This window comes from Balaenoptera ricei, chromosome 2 (genome assembly GCF_028023285.1).
Source record: "Balaenoptera ricei isolate mBalRic1 chromosome 2, mBalRic1.hap2, whole genome shotgun sequence".
Lineage (NCBI taxonomy): Eukaryota > Metazoa > Chordata > Mammalia > Artiodactyla > Balaenopteridae > Balaenoptera > Balaenoptera ricei.
The window spans coordinates 155,110,336-155,132,362 of record NC_082640.1 but is presented as its reverse complement, the minus strand read 5'-3'; the positions used below and the strand labels follow the sequence as shown (position 1 = coordinate 155,132,362).

General features: G+C 46.6%; 1 protein-coding gene across 1 annotated transcript; it reads left to right on the top strand.

Moving 5' to 3' along the window:
• Nucleotides 1-9,316: 9,316 nt before the first annotated feature.
• LOC132360679 (calmodulin-binding transcription activator 1-like) lies at nt 9,317-9,559 on the top strand. Its single transcript, XM_059915758.1, has one exon. It carries the CDS (start codon nt 9,317-9,319, stop codon nt 9,557-9,559), a length of 243 nt encoding a protein of 80 aa, XP_059771741.1.
• Nucleotides 9,560-22,027: the final 12,468 nt, after the last annotated feature.

The following is a 22,027-nucleotide window of genomic DNA, read 5'->3' as shown; positions in this document are numbered from 1 at the left end:
GCGCCCAGGGGCCCCATGACTTGTCCTCACACAGTACTAGAACACTTGGACCCGCTGGCTGCAGAAACTATCCTTGCTGCTGCATTGAGAAGGGAACACCAAAGGTGTGGGAAGGGGGCTGCCACCTCTCTCTGGGCTGCCTACGTGTTTCTTCATGTGCAGCCAGCAGCTGGCAGGATTGGAAAATAGGGAGATTCCTGCATGCCTTGGGGAGGTGTGGGGAGTCCTGGTGGTCAGGCATGTGGGCACTCAGAAAACTGTCACTGGGCACCTGTGGGAGAGCCCAGAGTTAGGATCAAAATTCTCATTTTATAATTCAAGGCAATGGGAAAATAGGGTTCTTTACGTAAAACTTCTCTTTATAGGTTATATTTTAGAACACATCTATCCACTAAGGGTTGCCTAGAGTAGGGTGGATGTAAATGAAATCCTAGAACGAAGCAACTAATCCAGTGTCCAGTAAGCCCCCGTTAAGGCTTCCACCTTCCCCACTGCTACCAGAAAGCTGCTTTTTGGGACAGCTGTTCTTAAATAGCTAGGTGGATGCTGCCCTCCAGTGGCCAGATGTGTCCTTACAGCGTTACCCAGTTTGAGAGGAGCAGGGGGCAAGACCCGAGCCTGAGCCCTCACATCCTCCTTGCTTGCTTTTGCACTGCTCCCAACGGGTCCCAGCTGGGCTGTTCCTGGGATGTTGGGGGCCATGGTCTGTGCCACAGAGGGACAGCAGAAGCAACATTTAGCAGGAGAAAAACAATGACTAACACTTGTTGACACTTACTTTGTGCTGGCCCAAGTCTTAAGCAATTTCTCTGCATTTAATCATCACACATACTATTATTATCCCCATTTTAAAAACCAGGAAACCAAGGCATAGAAACCTTAAGTTAGTGGCCAAGCTGAGATTTGAACCCAGGTCTCTCTAATCTCCAGAAACGATGTTTCATTCACTTTACTAGTGGTACTCAAACTTTGCTATGCCCAAGAATTGTTTAGGGAGTCTGTCAAAGATGCAGAATCCAGGGCTCTGTCCCCTAAGATTGTGATTGAGTGGGTCTAAGAGGAGCAAAGACAACTGGAAATCTGTCCCCGGGACATTATGGGTAGAATCTAGTAAGTAGTCCAAGCAGGGTCACGGGCCACACTTTGGGAAGCATTAGATTAAGATCTCATCATTAATAGGAGGGATAATTTGTCAGGACATAAGAAAGAACTTTATAATAGTCAGATATTCTGATTCAAACTAATGTCTACATGCCAAGCATTTTGGTAGGTGCTCAGAGATGCAATCTCATTTCCCGTCCTTGGTGACTCTTGGAGATTGATGGCCCCAATTTGCAGATGAGGATGCCAGGGTGTGAACCTCCAAGAGAGAAGAAATCCCTCCTCTCCTTTCTTCTATTTTGAGGTTCCTTTCATTGGCACTCCATCATGGTGGGTAGCCCCTGATGCCACTCCAAAAAATGCCACTTCAACATAAGGATTATTTTGAACTGAAGGCAATTGAGAAGAAGAAGATACAAGAAAAGCTCTCTTCCCTTCTCCTATTTGCCTAAAAGCAGGACATAAATTTGTAAATGTATGTATCATTTGTAAACTTTGCTCTCTACCAGGAAGTCCAGAAGTTAATCACTGGCTGCAACTCTAGATCCTCAGCAACCCAGAGACAGCATCAGAGGAATCTACACACAAACCTTGCTAAAACTAGCTCTTAGCTACCATTGGCTTCCCCATATATTTGCCTTCCCACAATTTTCCACCCTAGAAACTCAGTCCTTTTCCTGTGTCTTATCACTTCTCTAAAAAAAATTTTTTAACATCTTTATTGGAGTATAATTGCTTTAAAATGTTGTGTAGTTTCTGCTGTATAATAAAGTGAATCAGCTATACGTATACATATATCCCCATATCCCCTCCCTCTTACGTCTCCCTCCCACCCTCCCTATCCCACCCCTCTAGGTGGTCACAAAGCATGGAGCTGATCTCACTGTGCTATGTGGCTGCTTCCCACTAGCTATCTATTTTACATTTGGTAGTGTATATATGTCAGTGCAACTCTCTCACTTCGTCCCAGTTTACCCTTACCCCTCCCCGTGTCCTCAAGTCCATTCTCTATGTCTGCATCTTTATTCCTGTCCTGTCCCTAGGTTCATTAGAACCTTTTTTTTTTTTTTTTTTAGATTCCATACATATGTGTTAGCATGTGATATTTGTTTTTCTCTTTCTGACTTACTTCACTCTGTATGACAGACTCTAGGTCCATCCACCTCACTACAAATAACTCAGTTTCGTTTCTTTTTATGGCTGAGTGATACTCCATTGTACATATGTGCCACATCTTCTTTATCCATTCATCTGTCGATGTACACTTAGGTTGCTTCCATGGCCTAGCTATTGTAAATAGTGCTGCAATGAACATTGTGGTACATGACTCTTTTTGAATTATGGTTTTCTCGGAGTATATGTCCAGTAGTGGGATTGCTGGGTCATATGGTAGGTCTATTTTTAATTTTTTAAGGAACCTCCATACTGTTCTCCATAGTGGCTGTATCAATTTACATTCCCACCAACAGTGCAAGAGGGTTCCCTTTTCTCCACACCCTCTCCAGCATTTATCGTTTGTAGATTTTTTGATGATGGCCATTCTGACTGTTGTGAGGTGATATCTCATTGTAATTTTGATTTGCATTTCTCTAATGATTAGTGATGTTGAGCATCCTTTCATGTGTTTCTTGGCAATCTGTATATCTTCTTTGGAGAAATGTCTGTGTAGGTCTTCTGTCCATTTTGGATTGCGTTGTTTGTTTTTTTGATATCGAGCTGCATGTCACTTCTCTAAAAATGTATTGTTCTTTTGTTAAGATGCTACACAAGCCCAAGTTCTAACCACTCTTTCGAGTTACTCAACTCTGAGAGCTTCCATGTGCAAGTGGGGTGCACATGTTAAACTTCTGTTTATTTTTCTCTGGTTAATCTGTGCTTTGTTAGTATAATATACAGGGCCCCTGTACAATGAACCTAAGAAGGGTAGAGGAAAAAAAGACTTTTTCCCCTCCCCTGCACCCCCATGGAAATCAAGCACCTTGGCATTGTTGGGGACCTTTGTGTTGCCTGGCAGGAGGCACGGAGAAAGCACAGGATGGCATCCTTGTTGAACCCAAGTTTGTGTGCCCGATACACAGTGAGGCCAAACAAACCGAAATGTCAGAGTTTGGAGCAGAGAAAGGTCTATTGCAAGGACCAAGCAAGGTGAATGGGCAGCTTATGCTCAAAAGACCTAAAATCTCTGAGGGTTTTCAGGGAAGCATTTTTAAAGGTGACATTTGGGGTGAGGGCTGCAGGTGTGTGACTTTCCTCTGATTGGCTGGTGGTGAGGTGACAGGGCGGTGCTCCAGGAATCTCAATCATCAGCCTTCTGGTTCCAGCCCCTCGAGGTCTCAGCATGTAATTACCATCCTCCACGTGGGTAGGGGCCTTAGTTCCCACAGAACAACTCATAGATATATATCAGGTTGTTATGTACATCCCTTGAGGAGAAACTAGGACTCTTTTATCTCTGCACTATTGTTTCTTGCCTGCTTTTCCTTGGTTTCTGCATCCCCTCACTTCCCTAATTAGTAAGTGGCTGAATCTGCTCTTTGGAACTCAGGGAAGGTCTAGGAGACTAAAGCCTTTTTCTGCAAATGAGAAACGGAGGCTTTTGTACCTGGGAGGGCCTCACAGGATCCTGCTCAGTTTCAATCCCCCTTTTCTTTGATACTCCTCAATCCTGAGGGTACAGGGTTGGGACAAGAAAGGGAATAAAGTTTTGCATAGAGAGATTAATCATAAACTCAGCAGAGGAACTCGGGTTTGGGAGACTGGGTTTCAATATCGTTGAGCTGACTCGCCCACCTGCCGCGAGCAGGCTTGAGTGAGGGTTTGGTGGGCCTGCCAAGCAGCTGCCCCAGGTGTCACTAGGGTGGCATCAGTCCTGGGATCTGGAGCAGCTAGTCCCTGGGAAGGGCCTCACAGGGGAAGACGAGGTGCTGCAACAAGCCTTCTGGGAGCTAAGTCCCGGTCGCTGTGGGGCTGCTTTTCAGGGGAGCCCACAAGTGCCATCCAATCAGGACACACCCTCTGCAGTGAAGAGCTCCCACCAGGTAAACCCAGGGCTTGCACAGGAGCGGCAGGAAAACTCTGAGGCAGGCTGCGAGGAGGGAGGCCAGCTTTTCAATCTGGGCCCCGCTGCCACTGCTGTTGCTGTGCTTCTCCCCAGTTGAGGCCCCCGGCCAGCCCAACAGCCAGGGAAGGGCACCCGAGGGAGTTGGGAAAGCCTGCTGGGGCTGTGGCCACAGGCCTGATGTTCACCCAGGCTCAGGGCCTCAAGGGTCTTGGGGTCCCTGCCTAGACCTTCAGTTATTTGGGCAGAAGACAGAGCCTGTGAGTCCTCTGACCCGGCTCTGTGGAACAGGGCTGCGTGGGGAAGGGGCTGCCTCCGTGGCTGGGCCCCGAGGGGCTGAGGGGGCGATGTGCGCCCACCCCTCCTCTGTGCCCCGGGGGTCCAGGCCCTCCAGCCAGAGAGGGCCGGGAGTTTCTGTGAGCTGTGCCGGCCGGGAGGGGAGGCCTGCGGAAGGACAGAGCTGGGGGCAGGGGCACTAGGTTCTCGGCTTCTGCTTCACCTGATGCACGGCCTCTGGCAGTTGCCAGAATGTGTATGTGATTTACGTGGGACCCGATTTTGGTTCGGTAACACTGGGAGCCGAGGGAGAATTCTGGGGCTGCCTGGCCCTGGTGTACCAGAGGCTGGGGGTGGTGGCCACACCGGCTCTTCCTGCCCAGGCACTGGGTCCCTAAGTAGCAGCCTTGCCTGCAAGAGGATCCCCACCCCCGCCTTCGCTTTCCTACCCAGGAGGACTTCCTCCCCACCCCCAGGACCCCTCGGGCTCCCCCTCACTCCTCCTCGCCCGCCATAGCTCTCCTTTCTTTAGGGTGTGCCCTCCTCACGACCTCCTCTTTGTACCATTTGTATTACCTGATTTTTTTTTTTTTTTACATGAAGCGAGTGTTATTTTTACAATTACATATATTAAAATACTTTTCATTTGGGGAAAAGCACATATTGGGCAATCCTCAGTAAAACAGGCTAGTTCACCGGGAGCAATAATTTCATTTAAAAGGAACATGTCCTCACAGATTTTTAAGAAAACCTCCCAGAACCCAGTTTGAGAAATTCTGACTTGAAAATTTATTTTTTTTCCGACAAAGTGTTGTTTTTTTGTTTTTGTTTTTTTTAAATTAATTAATTAATTTATTTTTGGCTGTGTTGGGTCTTCGTTTCTGTGCGAGGGCTTTCTCTAGTTGCGGCAAGCGGGGGCCACTCTTCATCGCGTTGCACGGGCCTCTCACTATAGTGGCCTCTCTTGTTGCGGAGCACAGGCTCCAGACGCGCAGGCTCAGTAGTTGTGGCTCATGGGCCTAGTTGCTCCGCGGCATGTGGGATCTTCCCAGACCAGGGCTTGAACCCGTGTCCCCTGCATTAACAGGCAGATTCTCAACCACTGCACCACCAGGGAAGGCCCCTGACTTGAAAATTTAAGGGCTAATTCAACTTTAAGTGTTTTTCAGTTTTGAAATATCAATATAAAAACCACACCTTTAAAACTTGTAAAAAAATCTTAGGATTATTTTTTACAATGAACACAAAACTTAAAAATACGCATAGGATTTTCGATTCCTGAACTTGGGAAGGTCTAAGGACCCTGATTTGAGAGAGGCTAAAGTCAGGTGTCAGGCTGATGCTGAGAGTTTTTTTTGTTTTTTCGTTTGTTTTTGGTTTTTTGGCGGTGTGGTTAAACCTTGCTCACTAAGAAATACAAAGTATTAACAAATGTAGGAGAAGAATGCATGATGGCATGGAGGAACGCCCAAAATTTAAGCCCAAAGTAGGATATAGAGGAAATTGTAGAGTCATGTAGGGGAGGAAAGATATCTTTCCTTCTACCCGTCTAAATTCTGGACTCTGAGCTGGGGACCATGTAAAAAAAGACAGATTAACCAGAGAAAAGTGTATGCATTTATTTAATATACATTTTATGTGACCTGAGAGCCTTCGTAAGGAAAATGAAGACCTAAAGAAATGGTTAAACCTAAGCACTTTTATATTAGGTTGGATGAAGAATGGAAAGTTGTGGAGAAATATGAAAGGACAGAAGTCATGAGGGAAGTGTAGTAAACTGGGGGAAACTTAGCCAGGCCTGTTCCTTCAGATTCCTCTCTCTGTCCCTTCATCTTCAAAGATAAGGATGCTCTTTTCCTCTGGGCATAGGGAGGGCACCTCTCACATGGGGTTTTTTTTTAACGTGCTTCAGGGGAAGGTCAGAAAGTCCTTCCTGCATGTACAATTTCTCAAATCCTTCAGTTTGGCATGTTCAATATGCCAGGTGCCGTATTTAAGGGTAGCGTGTCCTGAACCCTGTCACTTGAAAGCACAGGCTCCAGAGCCTAGCTGCTTATGTTCAACTCCCAGGCTCTGTCCCTTCCTGTCTGTGTGACTTTGGGGAACTTAATTAATTCTCTTAACCTCTGTTTCCTCATGGGGTTTGTTAAAAGCAAGACAACAGGCCCAAAGTGGAGTCACTGATGCAAAGCTGAAACGGTGCAACTCAGATTGGGACGTGAACTCACGGTCTTTTTTTTTTTTCTAAGATGTTTTCTTTTAATTAGTTAATTAGTTTATTTTATGGCTGTGTTGGGTCTTTGTTTCTGTGCGAGGGCTCTCTCTAGTTGCGGCAAGTGGGGGGCACTCTTCATCGCGGTGCGCGGGCCTCCCACCATCGCGGCCTCTCTTGTTGTGGAGCACAGGCTCCAGACGTGCAGGCTCAGCAGTTGTGGCTCACGGGCCCAGTTGCCTGCGGCATGTGGGATCTTCCCAGACCAGGGCTCGAACCCGTGTCCCCTGCACTGGCAGGCAGACTCTCAACCACTGCGCCACCAGGGAAGCCCAAACTCACGGTCTTTTAACTGAGATCACACACCTGGTCTCAGGACTTAATGAAGCTCAGGTTCTTTTTTTTTTTTTTTTTTTTTTTAAATTAATTTATTTATTTATTTTTGGCTGTGTTGGGTGTTCGTTTCTGTGCGAGGGCTTTCTCTAGTTGTGGCAAGCGGGGGCCACTCCTCATCGCAGTGCGCGGGCCTCTCAGTATCGCGGCCTCTCCTCTTGTGGAGCACAGGCTCCAGACGCGCAGGCTCAGTAGTTGTGGCTCACGGGCCCAGTCACTCCGCGGCATGTGGGATCCTCCCAGACCAGGGCTCGAACCCGTGTCCCCTGCACTGGCAGGCAGATTCTCAACCACCGTGCCACCAGGGAAGCCCGAAGCTCAGGTTCTTGATGTCTCATCGCAGAAAGAATTCAGTGGGAGACAAAGTGATAGGTAAGAAGTGGATTTATTTAGAGGGAAACACTCTCCACAGACAGAGTGTGGGCCATCTCAGAAGGCGAGAGGCCGTGAAATATGGTGTGGTTAGGTTTTATGGGCTGGGTGATTTCATAGGCTAATGAGGGGCAGGATTATTCCAAGTATTTTGGGGAAGGGGCAGAGATATCCAGGAATTGGGCCACTGCCCACTTTTTGATCTTTGATGGTCGGCCTCAGAACTGTCATGGCGCTGGCGGGTGTGTCATTTAGCTAATGTATTACAGTGAGTGTATAATGAGGCTCAAGGTTCACTGGAAGTCAAATCTTCCGCCATCTTGGATCTAGTTAGTTCTAACCAGTTTTTGTCATGTCCTATGTCTATGTCATTCTTTTAAATGTTGTGCCCTGCCTCCTTCTCTCCTGTTTCAAAGCTCCATGTCACCAAACTGAGACTTAATTATAGTTTTGGCCTCTCCCAGAGATGGAATTTTAAACCAGTCAATCAGGACTCACCTGATCAGCACTAGGGAGGTGATCTGCATGGTAGACCCCTGCCATCCCCTAGAGGAAGGAGGCCTTGCAATAGCCAATCTGCTTTTTTGTCTGGTTTAACTTCCTTGTCCCTGCTCCTTTCTGCCTATAGAAGTCTCACTTTGTACAGCTCCTCAGAGCCCTTTCTCTCTGCTAGATGAGATGCTGCCCAGTTTGAATCAATTTTTCCTCAAATAAACTCATAAAATTTGTAATAGCTTCAGTCTATTTTTAACAAGAGCAAATACATTCTATCCCAATATTGAGCTTATACATCAGTGAATGACTGTATACAGGAAACATACCCCAAATGTTCAGTGTTTATTTCTGGGTGGTGGTATTGTTGTCGAACTCAAGTTTGTGTGCCCAACACACACACGGGGGCCAAACAAACCAAAACATCGGAGTTTGGAGCAGAGAAAGGTTTATTGCAAGGGCCAAGCAGGGAGAATGGGAGGCTTGTGCTCAAAAGACCTAAACTCCCTGAGGGTTTTCAGGAAAGAGTTTTTTTGTTTGTTTGTCTTAATTTTTATTGGAGTATAGTTGCTTTATAATATTGTGTTAGTTTATACTGTACAGCAAAGTGAATCAGCTATACGTATACATACATCCCCTCTTTTTTTGGATTTCCTTCTCATTTAGGTCACCACAGAGCACTGAGTAGAGTTCCCTGTGCTATACAGTAGGTTCTCATTAGTTATCTATTTTATACATAGTATCAATAGTGTATATATGTCAATCCCAATCTCCCAATTCATCCCCCCCTCCCCCAGGGAAGAGTTTTTAAAGGCAACATTTGGGGCGAGGGCTGCAGGTGTGTGACTTTCTTCTGATTGGTTGGTGGTGAGGTAACAGGGCAGTGTTCCAGGAATCTCAATCATCAGCCTTCTGGTTCCAGCCAGTCTGGGGTCTCCGCCTGTAGTTACCATCCTCCTCCTGGGTGGGGGCCTTAGTTCCTGCAGAACAACTCAAAGATATGTATCAGATTGTTATGTACATCCCTTGAGGAGGAACTAGGACTGTATTTTATCTCTGCACTATTGTTTCTTGCCTGCTTTTCCTTGGTTTCTCCATGCCCTCACTTCCCTAATTAGTACTGGTTGATTCTGCTCTTTGGAACTCAGGTAAGGTCTAGGAAACCAAAGCCTTTTTCTGCAAATGAGAAAGGGGGGCCCAGAAAGGCTTTTTTATCTGGGAGGGGCCCCTAGGGTCCTGCTCGGTTTTGGTATCATGCTGACTGTAACTATTTATACTTTTCCAACTTCTCCATTAGAAAAGGTTCCTTTTAAAATAATAACTGAGCGGGTGCGTGGCGGCAACAGGGTCAGCGGGCTGGCAGCTGCGGCGGTACCCGTGCGCTCGGGGTCCCGGTCGCAAAGAGGAGGAGGATGTGGCGGGTGGAGGGGAAACGGCTGCCGGAAACAAGCCGGAAGAGCGCTTCCCAAAGTGTATTCTGCGGAACTAGTACCTACTGTGTCCTCAACACCGTGCCACCTATAGAAAATGACCATGGGAACAGCGATAGTAGTCATGTAAAAATCTTTTTACCGAAAAAGCTGCTTGAATGTCTGCCGAAATGTTCAAGTTTTCCCAAAGAGAAGCACCGTTGGAACACTAGTGAGGGCTCATGATGCAGCCGTCCTTTGGATTTCTTTTTAATAATGTGTGACCCTTCACCTTTGATCCCCTGACCTGCATTACCTTGGTAACCATTTCATTTTTTAATTTAATTTCATTTTTTGATTTTGGTGTACAAGCTGTGACATTTCATCTCTCAAAGTGTAACATGCTGATTTCCTCAAATAGAGATACCCCTGTGAGTGATAAATTTGCAAAACGCTGTCTTCATTTTCTGTATTAAAATTCATTTCAGTTTAAAAAAAAAAAAATAACTGAAAAAAATCAATTGCCTTTTCCACAGAAAGAAATAGAAAATATTGCAGGCCACCTAAATAGGGGTCACTTGTCCAGTTCTTCACCCAGCAGCTGGATTCAGAGGTAAGGGTGAGGGTTTTAGAGTCCGGCCTGCACTCAAATCCCAGCTCTGACACTTTCTCTCAATTTTCCATTTCCTGATCTCTTCTCTAAAGTGGGTGTAACAGTGAAACAGGAGGGAAGGGGGCAGAGCACAACCTTGAAAAAAACGACATAAACCCATTAGAACCAAGTAAGTCCAAGATGGAGGATGCGTCAACTACCAATAGACCTTGAGTCTCAGTATACCTTCATTGTAACACATCAACAAGCTAAATGACACACCCACAGGCGCCATGACAGTTCCAAGGCCAACTATATAAAGGTCAAAAAGTGGGCAGTGGCCCAATTTCTGGAAATCCCTGCCCCTTCCCCCAAATAGCTGGAATATTCCTCCCACTCATTAGCCTATGAAATTACCCACCCCTATAAAAACTGACAACCCCATACCCTGGTGCCACTCAGGCCTTCTGAGATCGTCTACACTCTGTCTGTGGAGTGTGTTTCTCTCTAAATTAATCCACTTCTTACCTATCACTTTGTCCCTCACAGAATGCTTTCTGGGACGAGACATCAAGAACCTGAGCTTCATTAAGTCCTGAGACCTGGTGTGTGATCTCAGTTAAAAGACTGTGCGTTCAAGTCCCAATCTGGGTTGCACAGTTTCAACAATACCTCAGTGGAGTTCCTGGGGGGATGAAGTGAGATAACCTATGTGAAACAATGTTGTACGTGGCGCTGTTTTCACTATTTATTTGCAATTTTCTCCATTAGACCAGAGGCAGGGGCTCAGAGGCCCTGGTAGTTTCTGTATGCTGGGCTGGGAGGTGGTCCCATCTGCAGAGTGGGGGCTTACACCCCACTTTGCAGCCCCAGAGGACTAATCCTAGGTGGAAACCAGAAACAATGGCCTCTAGCAGGCTCTTGTATATTGTGTGGCCTGCTGTCTGTAGGTTCCAGGCTGGCAAGCTGGGATTCCGCCTGGAGAAGGCGCTGGGGTGGTGGGCCACCTGGGACTGTCCCTTCCCCTGACCACCCCCTTGGGTCAGCTAGATTCTGAAGGCTATGATGTATATATAAATGTGTAACATATATACATATATGTGTGTGTACACACATGTATACTTATGTGTGTATTTATAAACACATCCCCACACATATGTGGAGAGAGAGATGGAGAGAGGGAGACTGAAAGAAACTGGGGTTACAAAATTGCCCACATTTTAAGCGTTTACATTTAACAAATGAATGCATCACAAAATCACTGCAGGATTAATTAGCATTTTAATTCAATTACCATAGGTTCTATGGTCTCATAACAGGCCTCAGATTTTAACTGTGTGATGAACTTTCCTTTCAAATCTCATCAAAGTATCTATAAGCACAGTGATGAAGACCAAGTCCAGCCTTGCCACATAGCCCTGTCGTCTCCCTGGGCCCGTGGCCCTGGTCACATTCCTCTAATGGAGATGGACCAGACACCACGGCTACAGTAGAGAGTGTACCTTTCTCAGTTTCTGCTGCCTCTAAAGTAGAATCAACGGCTAACAGTCCCAGCAGCCTGGCTTGCTCCTCTGGGCTGACAGCTGCAGGTACACATGTAACAGGGAAGAGCAAATCTGACTCCATGTTGGATCTGTTTCTTTGACTTTAAACTTTGCTTTTTGTTGCTTATGTTATTATAATCATACATAATGGCCTGCCTCAGGGAACCCTGCCCCTGTGCCTGAATGTTAAACTAAAGTGCCTTTGTTCAGCTCACAGAGAGACAATCTGACCCTGCCAGCCTGTGAATGGCTGCAGAAAAGAAGAAATTAACACATCCCCTCCCTATGCTGGCCAAGCCAGGCAAAACTAATGGCATTTTTACTTTACTTCCTCACCTCCTCCGCCTCTCTGTCTTATGACACTGGCATCCAGACCCCAAGAAGATGGTTTTTTGGGGACACTAGTGTGCCATCTTCTCGGTCTGCCAGCTTTCTGAATAAAGTTGCTATTCCTTGCCTCAACACCTCATCTCCCGATTCACTGGTCTGTCCTGCAGCGAGCAGGGTGAGCTTGGACTCAATAACAGAAGCTGCCTCCATAGTGTCTCTGTTGACCTGTGTGCTTGGCTTCCGTCCCCAGTACTTGGTGATGGGGTTTTTGTATTGCAACCAATCTGGTCCCCTGCTGAGACTTTGTTAAGCACTTGCGATAAGGCTCAAAGATCTGGGAAAATGACAAAGCATCTTGCAAAACAGCTTTGCAGTGGGAACGGGGTATTTCCTTTTAGATAGGGACTGTTTGCCTTGGGTTAAGTTACATATTGTCATGACAAAGACTTGCTCAGTTGGAGCTGAGCTCCTGGTCTGGGTGGACTGTGGCCTGGGGGACTGAGGGTCCAGTAGGGTCAGACCATCCTGCCTGGGCCAAATCCTGAGGGTACTAACCTTGGGCAAATCTTTCCACCTCTCTGAGCCTCAGTTTCCTCATCTGTAAAATGGGGTTGATGAAAGAGGAGATAATGATACACGAAGCAATCATCTGGCATGTTCCTAGTTTTTAAAGTTTCAGGCCTAATTCTCCCCAAAGAACCTTCTCTGCATGGTCACCACAACACATCTGCAGTTTGTTCCTTGAGCTGAGCCCATAGTGATTCTCAGACTTTTTTCCCCCTTTTTTCTCTTAATTGTGTTTAAATACACATAACAAAATTTACCATTTAAATTATTTTAAAGTGTAAGTTTATAAATTTATTTTTATTTTTATTTATTTTTGGCTGTGTTGGATCTTTATTGGTGAGCACGGGCTTTCTCTAGTTTTGGCGAGCGGGGGCTACTCTTCGTTGCGGTGCACCGGCTTCTCATTGTGGTGGCTACTCTCGTTGTGGAGCATGGGCTCTAGGCGTGCAGGCTTCAGTAGTTGCAGCACGTGGGCTCAGTAGTTGTGGCTCGCAGGCTCTAGAGCACAGGCTCAGTAGTTGTGGCGCACGGGCTTAGTTGCTCCGTGGCATGTGGGATCTTCCCGGACCAGGGCTCGAACCCATGTCCTCTGCGTTGGCAGGCGGATTCTTAACCACTGCTCCACCAGGGAAGCCCTAAAGTGTAAGTGTAAAGTGCTGCAGCGTGAAGTACATTTGCATTATTGCATAACCATCACCATCATCCATCTCCAAGAACTTTTTCATCTTCCCCCATCTGGAACTTTATCCTTTAAACAGTAACTCCTCAGTTCTTAAGCTTTTTGGTGTCAGGGCTCCTTTACACTCTTAAAGAATTGTGAACCCGCAAACGCTTTTGTTTGTATGGGTTATATCTATCAATGTTGTTTAAACAAAATTCAACTGAGTAAATTTTAAAGATCTTATTATTCATGAATTGGGCAACAGACCATGTAGCAGGATCTGTACAAGATGAAACATTTTATAGGCAGAAGGGAGCAGGACAAAGAAGTTATACTAGCAAAAAGTGGATTGGTTGTAGCAAGGTTACTTTCCTCTAGGGGATGGCAGGGATCAACCAGGCACATCACCTCCCTAGTGGTGAAGAGGTGATTCGTGATTGACTGGTTTAAGATTCCATTTCTGGAAGAGTAATTAAGTATTTAAGTCTTAATTTGGTGACATGGGGCTTAGCATAAGTGACTCCATTTTGGGCCTGTTCTGTTGTTTTTAACAGTGTTTACCATATAACTGAAAACTAAGAAAAATTTAAAATAGAATTTATTGATTAAAAATAACAAAGAATGTAAATATTGTCATATTTATAATGAAATACTTTTTAAGAAAAATAATTTTATCTTCCAAAGCAAAAAAAGTTAATAGTGAGAAGATAAGTATTTTTTCTACAGTTTTACAAATCTCTTTAATGTCTGGCTTAAAAGAACAGCTGGACACTCACATTTGCTTCTGCTTGCAATCTACTGCAATATTACATGTCATGCAGCCTCTGGAAAATTCTACTGTAGACCCATGTGAGAATGAGAAGGCAAAACACTAACGTCTTAGTGTTGTTATAGAAATAGTTTTGATTTCATGGATTTCCCGGAAGAGTCTCAAGAACCTCAGTAGACAGAGTAGCAGAGTCTCTGCCCTGGGGGATTTATAGTCTCCGGAAGGCAGGAGTAGGCTGGGTCCAAGAAGCCAGGGAGTCAGTGCGGACCAGACTCACAGGGGTGAATAAACGCCCCAGCTTCGTCAGGGCTTGGTGGGTGACTGAGTTCTGCTCCTCGCTGTCTGTGGTCCCCAGGATTGAGCTCTGCTTGCCCATGTTGGCGAAATGTCTTGTAATACCCCCTGAAATAAGTTCCTTCCCTTCCCTGCCTCACTGCTGCTGTCCCCTGAGATCACTTTCGAAATAAACCACTTCTTCCTAACTCCTTGTCTCAGGGTGTGTTTTTAGGGGGAACCCAAACCAGTGGCTCCCCCTAGGCCCATGGCCCTCATCATTCTCCTCCCACAGTGGCCTGTTAGTCCGTCTTTAACAACTTGCTGTTTAGGGGGGAAAAAAAGGTCCTGGTTTGCTGATTTCCATGGAGTAAATCCTCTCAGCAGGGCTGAGTTCCAATACCAAGCTGACGTCACTGAGACCGGAGGGTAGAGCGGAGGTGCCCGCTGCTGCTCTCCGGGCGGTGTGAGCCCGCTCCCTGGCAGTGCTGCTGCCGCCTGCAGCCCTCCACCGTGTCTGCTTCTACGCCACGTCCCCTCTGTGGTGTCCTGTCCCCTCAGCACTTAGGAGAGCGTCCACCTATTGTAGGCACAAATATTTGTTGAGCCTGTTGACTAAAAGAAAATGCACACACTAAAAGTTGAGAGTTATGTTTTATTCGGGGACCCTACTGAGGACTACAGCCCGGGATACAGCCTTTCAGATAGCTCGCTCTGAGGAACTGTTCCGAACGGGTAAGGGAGGAGATAGGATACACAGTTCTTGCTGAAAAACAGACAAACAAACATGTAGTAAAGATTACTGCTAATCACAAAAGCAGACATCTCAAGTTAATGATTTTAGAGATTTTCTCTGTAGGGGAAGATGCAAGAGTCTGGGCTGATTGAAATCATTCCTTTGATATGCACCTCAGCTCTCCGGGGCCAGTATCCTGTTTCTCTCCATCCCGAATTCCGGTCAGGGTGCCCCTGTTGGGGGCAGCTGCAGTGGCTGGTGGCCTGGGGGCGGGCAGCCTGTTTACTGAAATGGCAGGCAGCTTTTTTTGTCCACAAGCCAAGGAGAGTAACGAGGCCTCATGGTGGTACAGGTGAGAACTACTCAGGGAGGCGGGTTCTGGCAGAGGCGAAGGGGACCGGTGGGCCTGGGAGGGCTGAAGACTGCCTAGAGGCAGCAGTCTTCCAGCAAAGATTTGAGGCCCAAAGCATCGACTTCGGGTCCACGTAAACTTCAGGGCCTGGCAGGGGGAAACTGAACACACAGGCAAAGCCGGAGCCCCGAGGTGTGGGGCGTGGGCCTGGGGGGTGCTGTCAGGTCCTTGGGGGGTGGGTGGCTGCAGCATAGAGGAGGAGAAAGGAGAGGGGTCCCTCAGACTCTTTGGGACTTGTCCCCTCGCTTCACCCTGGTTTGACCTCCAATCCTACTGGCTCCCCCAGGGCTGGAACCCAGGCAGGCCTTCCCAGTGGCCTCTTCTGTCATGGGCTGTTTTGAAAGTGGGAGCCCTGGCCTGGTCATCCTGTCAGTTTCAGTCTGCTGAGACAACTAGCAATAGTGTCTTGCCCCAAACTGCTGCCTTGTGGAGCTCCTTTAGCCTCTTTCCCCAGAATCTGGGGTGGGCGGAGGAGCAGGGGGTAGGCTTGGCCAGGAAAGCACCCAGTGAGCCTGGGAAGGCAACAGGAAACCCAAAATTAGAGCTGGGGAGGACGGGAGGTGGAGACAGGCCAGGGATGTCTGTGCTGCTGCCCCAGAGCCAGGTGAGTTGTGAGCCATGAACTAGGGCTTCCTAAGCTTCTGAGCTTGCAGTTGAATAGTAAGGATCCAAGTAGAGCTGACGGAGTAACCTACCCAGGAGAATCATCCAGGACATACACATCCAAGACAAAAATAACAACCTGGATTTGACCTTGTCCCCCTCATTTCATCTAGAAGGAGGGAGGCTAGGACAATGTGGTGGGAAACACAGGGGCATTGGGGACCAGCAGACCTGAGTGTGAATCCTGCTTCGGCTGCTTACTAGCTGTGTGACCTTGGGAAAGTTACTTAACTTCTCTGAGTCGCTTTCCTCATCTGTAATAAGTTGTATGATAATGAATGCTAATTGACCAACATGGTGCCTGCAACATATTCAGGGCTCAATAAATAACGTATTTCATTGAGTCTAACATGCCATCAATTTTAAGAAGCATCTTTCGAGGGGAATCCTTTCATGATGTATGTGTGCATATTGTACACTTTAAATATCTTATAATTTTATTTGTCAATTATACCTCAATAAAAAATTTCTAAGAGGCATCAAAGAAAGAAATAAAACAAGGAAAGAAAGAAAGAGAGAAAGAAAAAAACTGCCAGATAAATTGACCTGCCAGCAATTGTGAGATACATTCAGATTTCAGAGGTAATAAAATATGAAAAAAAATGTACATCTTAGTATTGATGAAATGTAGTAGTTCTTTTTTGCTTCTCATCTGAGGTTTTTCTGCCTCTGGAGTAACAGAGGCAGTTTTTCTGCCTCTGGAGTAACAGAAGGGTGCTATGACCTCTCCCCGCCTAAGTCCCCCCACTGGAGAGGTCATTTCGGACCCTCTACACTCTCCGTTCCAAACTGTGCAAGTGTGCTGCCCTTCCAGGGCTTGTGCTTGGGGGTCTGGGGCATGCATGTGGTTTCTGGCTGCCCTGAATGTCCATCTTGACATCCAGGAGACTGGGCAGCCCTCCTGAGGCCAGGGAAGCTGTTTTCTATCTCTCGGGTCCACTCTGCAGTTCCTGGGGCAGAGCTGAGCACACAGGGTTCTCAGAAGATGGGAGGTAAAAGTGTAGTGAACTGTGGATGAGGACAAATGAGCCCATCCCTGGCCTTGCCATGAGGTTGGCAAGTGTTGGGACTGGATCCTCTCCACCCCAGGCCCATGAAGGAAGCAGGGAAACCATTGGGCTCCCCATGTTCCCCATGAGGAACTAGAGTTAGGGAGTGATTTGATAGCATTACCTGTCTCATAAGTGCCCGATTAGATCCCAGGCCAATCCTAGTGGCTTCTTTTCCCTTGTTACAAAGGCTCTGTAAGGGACTCCTGGGTGCAAAGCACTGTGAGGAGAGCAGGGGTGGAGAGATGTCAGGCTGGGTGGGATGGTACTGTGGGCCTGTTCACATCAGGGGTGGTGACTACAGGGGACCAGGGGTGGGGCCTGAGCTGTCCGTCTTGCAGCCACCAGCCTGCTTGTCCAGTGAGTGCTTGAAATGATGTAACGAGTCCAGATTGAGTTGTGCTGTCCATGTAATATACATGCTGCATTTCAAAGACTTAATATGAAAAAAAAAGAATGTAAAGTATATGAATAAAGTTATTAAAATATCTTAGTAATTTTTATATTGAATACATGCTGGAATGATACTATTTTCGATATACAGGGTTTGATAAAATATGTTAAAATTAGTTTCACCTGTTTCTTTTTACTTGTTTAATGCTATTACTGGAAAATTTTAAAGCCATGTATGTGGCTCGTGTTATACTTCCACCGGACCGTGCTGGCCTGAGAGACAAAGATAACTTTCTTTCCCGCCATCCCCAGGCTCTGTGGGGCTTCTCTAAACAGTGAAGCAATGGCCTGCTGACTGGGTTCTAATATCCCTTCGGGGTTAGGTGTCCGGCCCAGAGGCCCCTGTGCCAAGGGGCCCAGGAAATCAGGGTTTACAGTGGCTTATGTTGTGTCCAGGCTCTGCCACTGCCTCTGGGCCGTGGATGTTGGCCCACGTGGCTCTCCCATCTTTCGGAGGCTGACAGGCCCATCTGATTTCTCCTGGCTACTTCATGCAGGGGTTTAGGACCCAGTGAAACAGGCCACAGGCTCGCTCAGCCCTGCTTGAGCTGCAGCCCTGACCACTTGCGCCCCAGGGCCTGACTGAGGCACTTGGGAGGCTCTGTTGCTCACGCAGACACAGGCCATGATTTGGCTCTACCGTCATTCTGTTCTGTCCAAGGTTTTTCAATCCACGACTCACGACTTGACTTCCCTTTGCCACATTCTTAAGGTAAGGCTGACGGTTATGAATCAAGAATTTGTTTCCCAAAAGTTTTTGTTGTTGTCATTTCCAGTATCTTGGCTAAATGGTTGGTGGTTGTGCTTTGGTTTGTTTTTTTGTCTGCGTGGAATTTATATCTGCATTTCAAAACCTATTGACCAATTCATGGACCTACTCAATTTGCTCTGAAACCCTAACTGTGGCCCCAGGTACATGGATACCTAGAAAAATGGTTTTCTTTGAAAATTTACCAAAACTTTTTAAAAATTGAGGAGCATGGGTTTTGGACTTCGATGGACCTGATGTTCAGGCCTGGCTTTGGTGCAAACTGGGAGACTGGGTTAGTGTCTGAATCTTAGTCTCAGTTTCCTAGTGGGTCAAACAGAGACAATAATAACGCCTCTTTTGTTGTGAAATTGAGTGAAATCATCTGTATCAAGTGCCTGGTGCGGTGCTCTGTACATAGCAGCCGTCCAATCCATGTTGCTACCGCTGCTCTTCCTCCAGAGAAGCAGTCAGGGGCCAAGCCTCTCCCACCCCACTCACCCAAGTGTATGACCTTTGTGGAGGGGACTTTGGCAACCTGTTTCCAGAGTGCTGAGATGAACGTGTCCTATGATATTCTAGACATTCCACCTCTAAGATTCAATCCTAGGGAAGTTGTCAGGAGGGGCGCAAAGATATGTCAGCCTGAGGGTCACTGCAGTACTAGTTATAAAGCAAACTCTGGAAGCAGTCAAAGTGTCCAACAAGTGAGACTGGTTAAACAAATTAGAAAATCCCTATAGGATGTAACATCATACACTCACTAAAAAGCATGTTCTGGGCTTCTCTGGTGGTGCAGTGGTTAAGAATCTGCCTGCCAATGCAGGGGACATGGGTTCAAGCCCTGGTCCAGGAAGATCCCACGTGCCGCGGAGCAACTAAGCCCGTGCGCCACAACTACTGAGCCTGAGCTCTAGAGCCCGTGAGCCACAACTACTGAGCCCGCATGCCACAACTACTGAAGCCTGCGTGCCTAGAGCCTGTGCTCCACAACAAGAGAAGCTACCACAATGAAAAGCCCGCGCACCGCAATGAAGAGTAACCCCGCTCACCGCAGCTAGAGAGAGCCTGCGCGCAGCAACAAAGACCCAATGCAGCCAAAAAAAATAAATAAATAAAATAAATAAATTAAAACCGAAACAAAACAAACATACAAAAAAAAAGAACCAAAAAAGAAGTGCAAAACTTTAAAAAATAAATAAATAAAAAGCATGTTCTTGAAGAATATTTTAAGGACATGGGAAATTTTTCATGATAAGGGAATTGATGGAAAAAATGGGACACAAAATGATCTGTAGTATGTTTATGACACTGTAAAACAGAAAATATGTATACATAAGAATAGGCTGAAAATACACCAACATATTAGCAGTTGCTGTAATTGGGTAGGATTATAGGTGATTGGAGTTTCCTTCTTTTTATATTTTTCTTTATTCAAAAATTTCTATAATAGACAGACATTATTCTGAAAATTCAGAATATTCAGAACCCCCCCCACCCCCCGACTATGTGAGTTTGTGTTTGTGTGTGTACACGTGCTTAATCTGGGTCTTATCACACTGGAAAAAAAGAGTTTTCTTCAAATTCTATTTATGAGAAAGTAAGTGCCTGTGTATAAAACCTGTCTTTGGTGGAAAAAATCTCTCTCTTTTCCTTAAGTTATTCATCTTTTTTCTTTTTTAAAAATCTTTTGGCCGCCGCACCACACGGCATGTGGGATCTTAGTTCCCTGCAGGGATTGAATCCAAGCCCCCTGCCTTGGAAGCACGGAGTCTTAACCACTGGACCACCAGGGAAGTCCCTCTTTAAGTTATTAAAAAATTGAAATCGTTTCTTATTCTATTTAAATTCTTGGGTCAGTTGCTGCTGTGGTAACTATGGAATGATGAATGCAACTAACAAATAATTTACTGAAAGAGCATGCATGCTCATAGTAAAAATACATATATTGTACAAAGGGTATATAATAAAAATTTACCCTGCCCAAGAAGCAACCACTATTAAGTTTCTTATATATTCTTCCAGAATTTTTATATGCATGTTGTCATGCAACCATCACCACAGTCCGGATATTCAGCCTGGGGCTTTGTCATTCAACATTACGATCTGGGAGATGGTTCTGTATCAGCAGGTATGGTCTCCCTCATTCTTTTCAATGGCTCTATAGCTTTCCATCGCATGGATGTGCCATCATTTATTATTTAACCAGTGCCCTCCTGATAGTTTCCAGTGTTAAGGAGGCTGCAGAAGAAATCCCCGTGCATTCTTCTTTGCACTCGTGATCGTGGATGTGTATGTAGGGTTCATTACCAGTAATAGGATTGTTGCTCTGATGCACTGAGAGGTATGTACTTTTATCATTTGATAGACTGAAAATTATTTCTAATTTATGTTCCCACCTTAATGTTTTTGAGAGAGCCTATTTGTTTGAAGATGAGTTTAAGACAATCTAATAATTTAAAAGCTGCCTAGTCTAATTTGGTACAAGAAGTGGCAGAGATCATCATCAGTTAGATGTCTCAGTGTATTTGTACGTGTGTGTATAGAAGTACATAATCTTTTCATTGCCTAATGTATATAGTGTGTCTGGTACTTTAAAAAAAAACTGCTTCATTGAGGTCTGGTTGATAAACAAAAAACTGTAGATATTTAATGTATACAACTTGATGTGTTTGTGTCTGGTACTTTTAAAATCTCTCCATCCCTGGAAATCACACAATTAATATATGTGGGGGACAGTAAATTAGACATCGTTATTGTGATGGGGCTTTTAAACTGAGAACAATCGGGGAGGACCGAGCCGGGTCTGGGCTGCCCCTCGGTGGAGTAGCTGTGCGGGCCTCTCCCCAGGACCTTGCCGTGAATTCTGCTTTGGGCCAGCAGGTGGCGCTTGTGCTCCCCACTGGCCACCCGGCTGTGAACAGGACTGAACAGAGTAACCCGCTGTTGCCCTGAACATTTAATTCTCAAACCTCCTGCCCCACCGCAAGGAAAACCTCGGAGGATTTTTTCTGGGAAGAGAGATTGGCCTAACCTCTTAAGAGGAGAAATTGCATCGCCGAGCTTGTCTGGGAAAGTAAAATCTCCCGAAGTGATCTTAGGGGGAAGGAGAAAAACCAGCAAAGGCCATGCGGGAGGAGGGAGGTGGTGCTGGGGAGGGCTGGAAACTGCGGGACAGCGGTTAGGGCTCCGCGTGGGAAATGCCTCTGGCATAGGCTGGAGGGTGGTGGAGACACCGAGCAGTGCAAGATTACTTGGTGGGGTGGGGGGAGGTAGTGACCTCCCACCTGAGCTCTGCTCGGACCTCAGGCGAGCGCGGGAGACCCCTCCCCCATCCACCTACTGTGACTAAATGCCACTGGGGACACCGCTGTGACTAGATGGGCCTGGTCCCTGCTCTCACAGAGCCTGCGGTGCAGGGGATAGTGTTTGGGATGGGAGCAGAGGAGCCTTTGTGAGGGGGAAGGGGGCCCAGGCTGGCGGGTTTAGACTCTGGACACCCTGGGGTGGGAGAGAAGATTGGAAGGATCGGGGAGCAGAGATGAGCTGAACCAGAGGGGATGGGCTGGGAGGCTCACTCAGCAGTGTAGAGAGCTGGCTACCAGGGGTCAGTGGGGGAGCCAGGAGCTCTGAGCTGGGGGGCACACACACCAGAGTCCTGTAGGAGGAAGAGTGGGGCATTATGGCCCCCACTACAGATGAGGCTGGGCTGTGCTTGGGCACTGTGTCATGTCCTGTTTTGAACAAGAAGCCCTGATTTGGCAAAGGCTCTGATGGGGGGTGAGGGGCTGGGGAGGGAGCAGAGAGAGGGGGAAGTACCCTGTCCCTGCTCTCAAAGACAGTGTGATGTCAGTGGAAAGAGAAGACAAGTGTGTGAGTGTGTGCACACGCAGACACAACAGCTGTTACCATAAGGC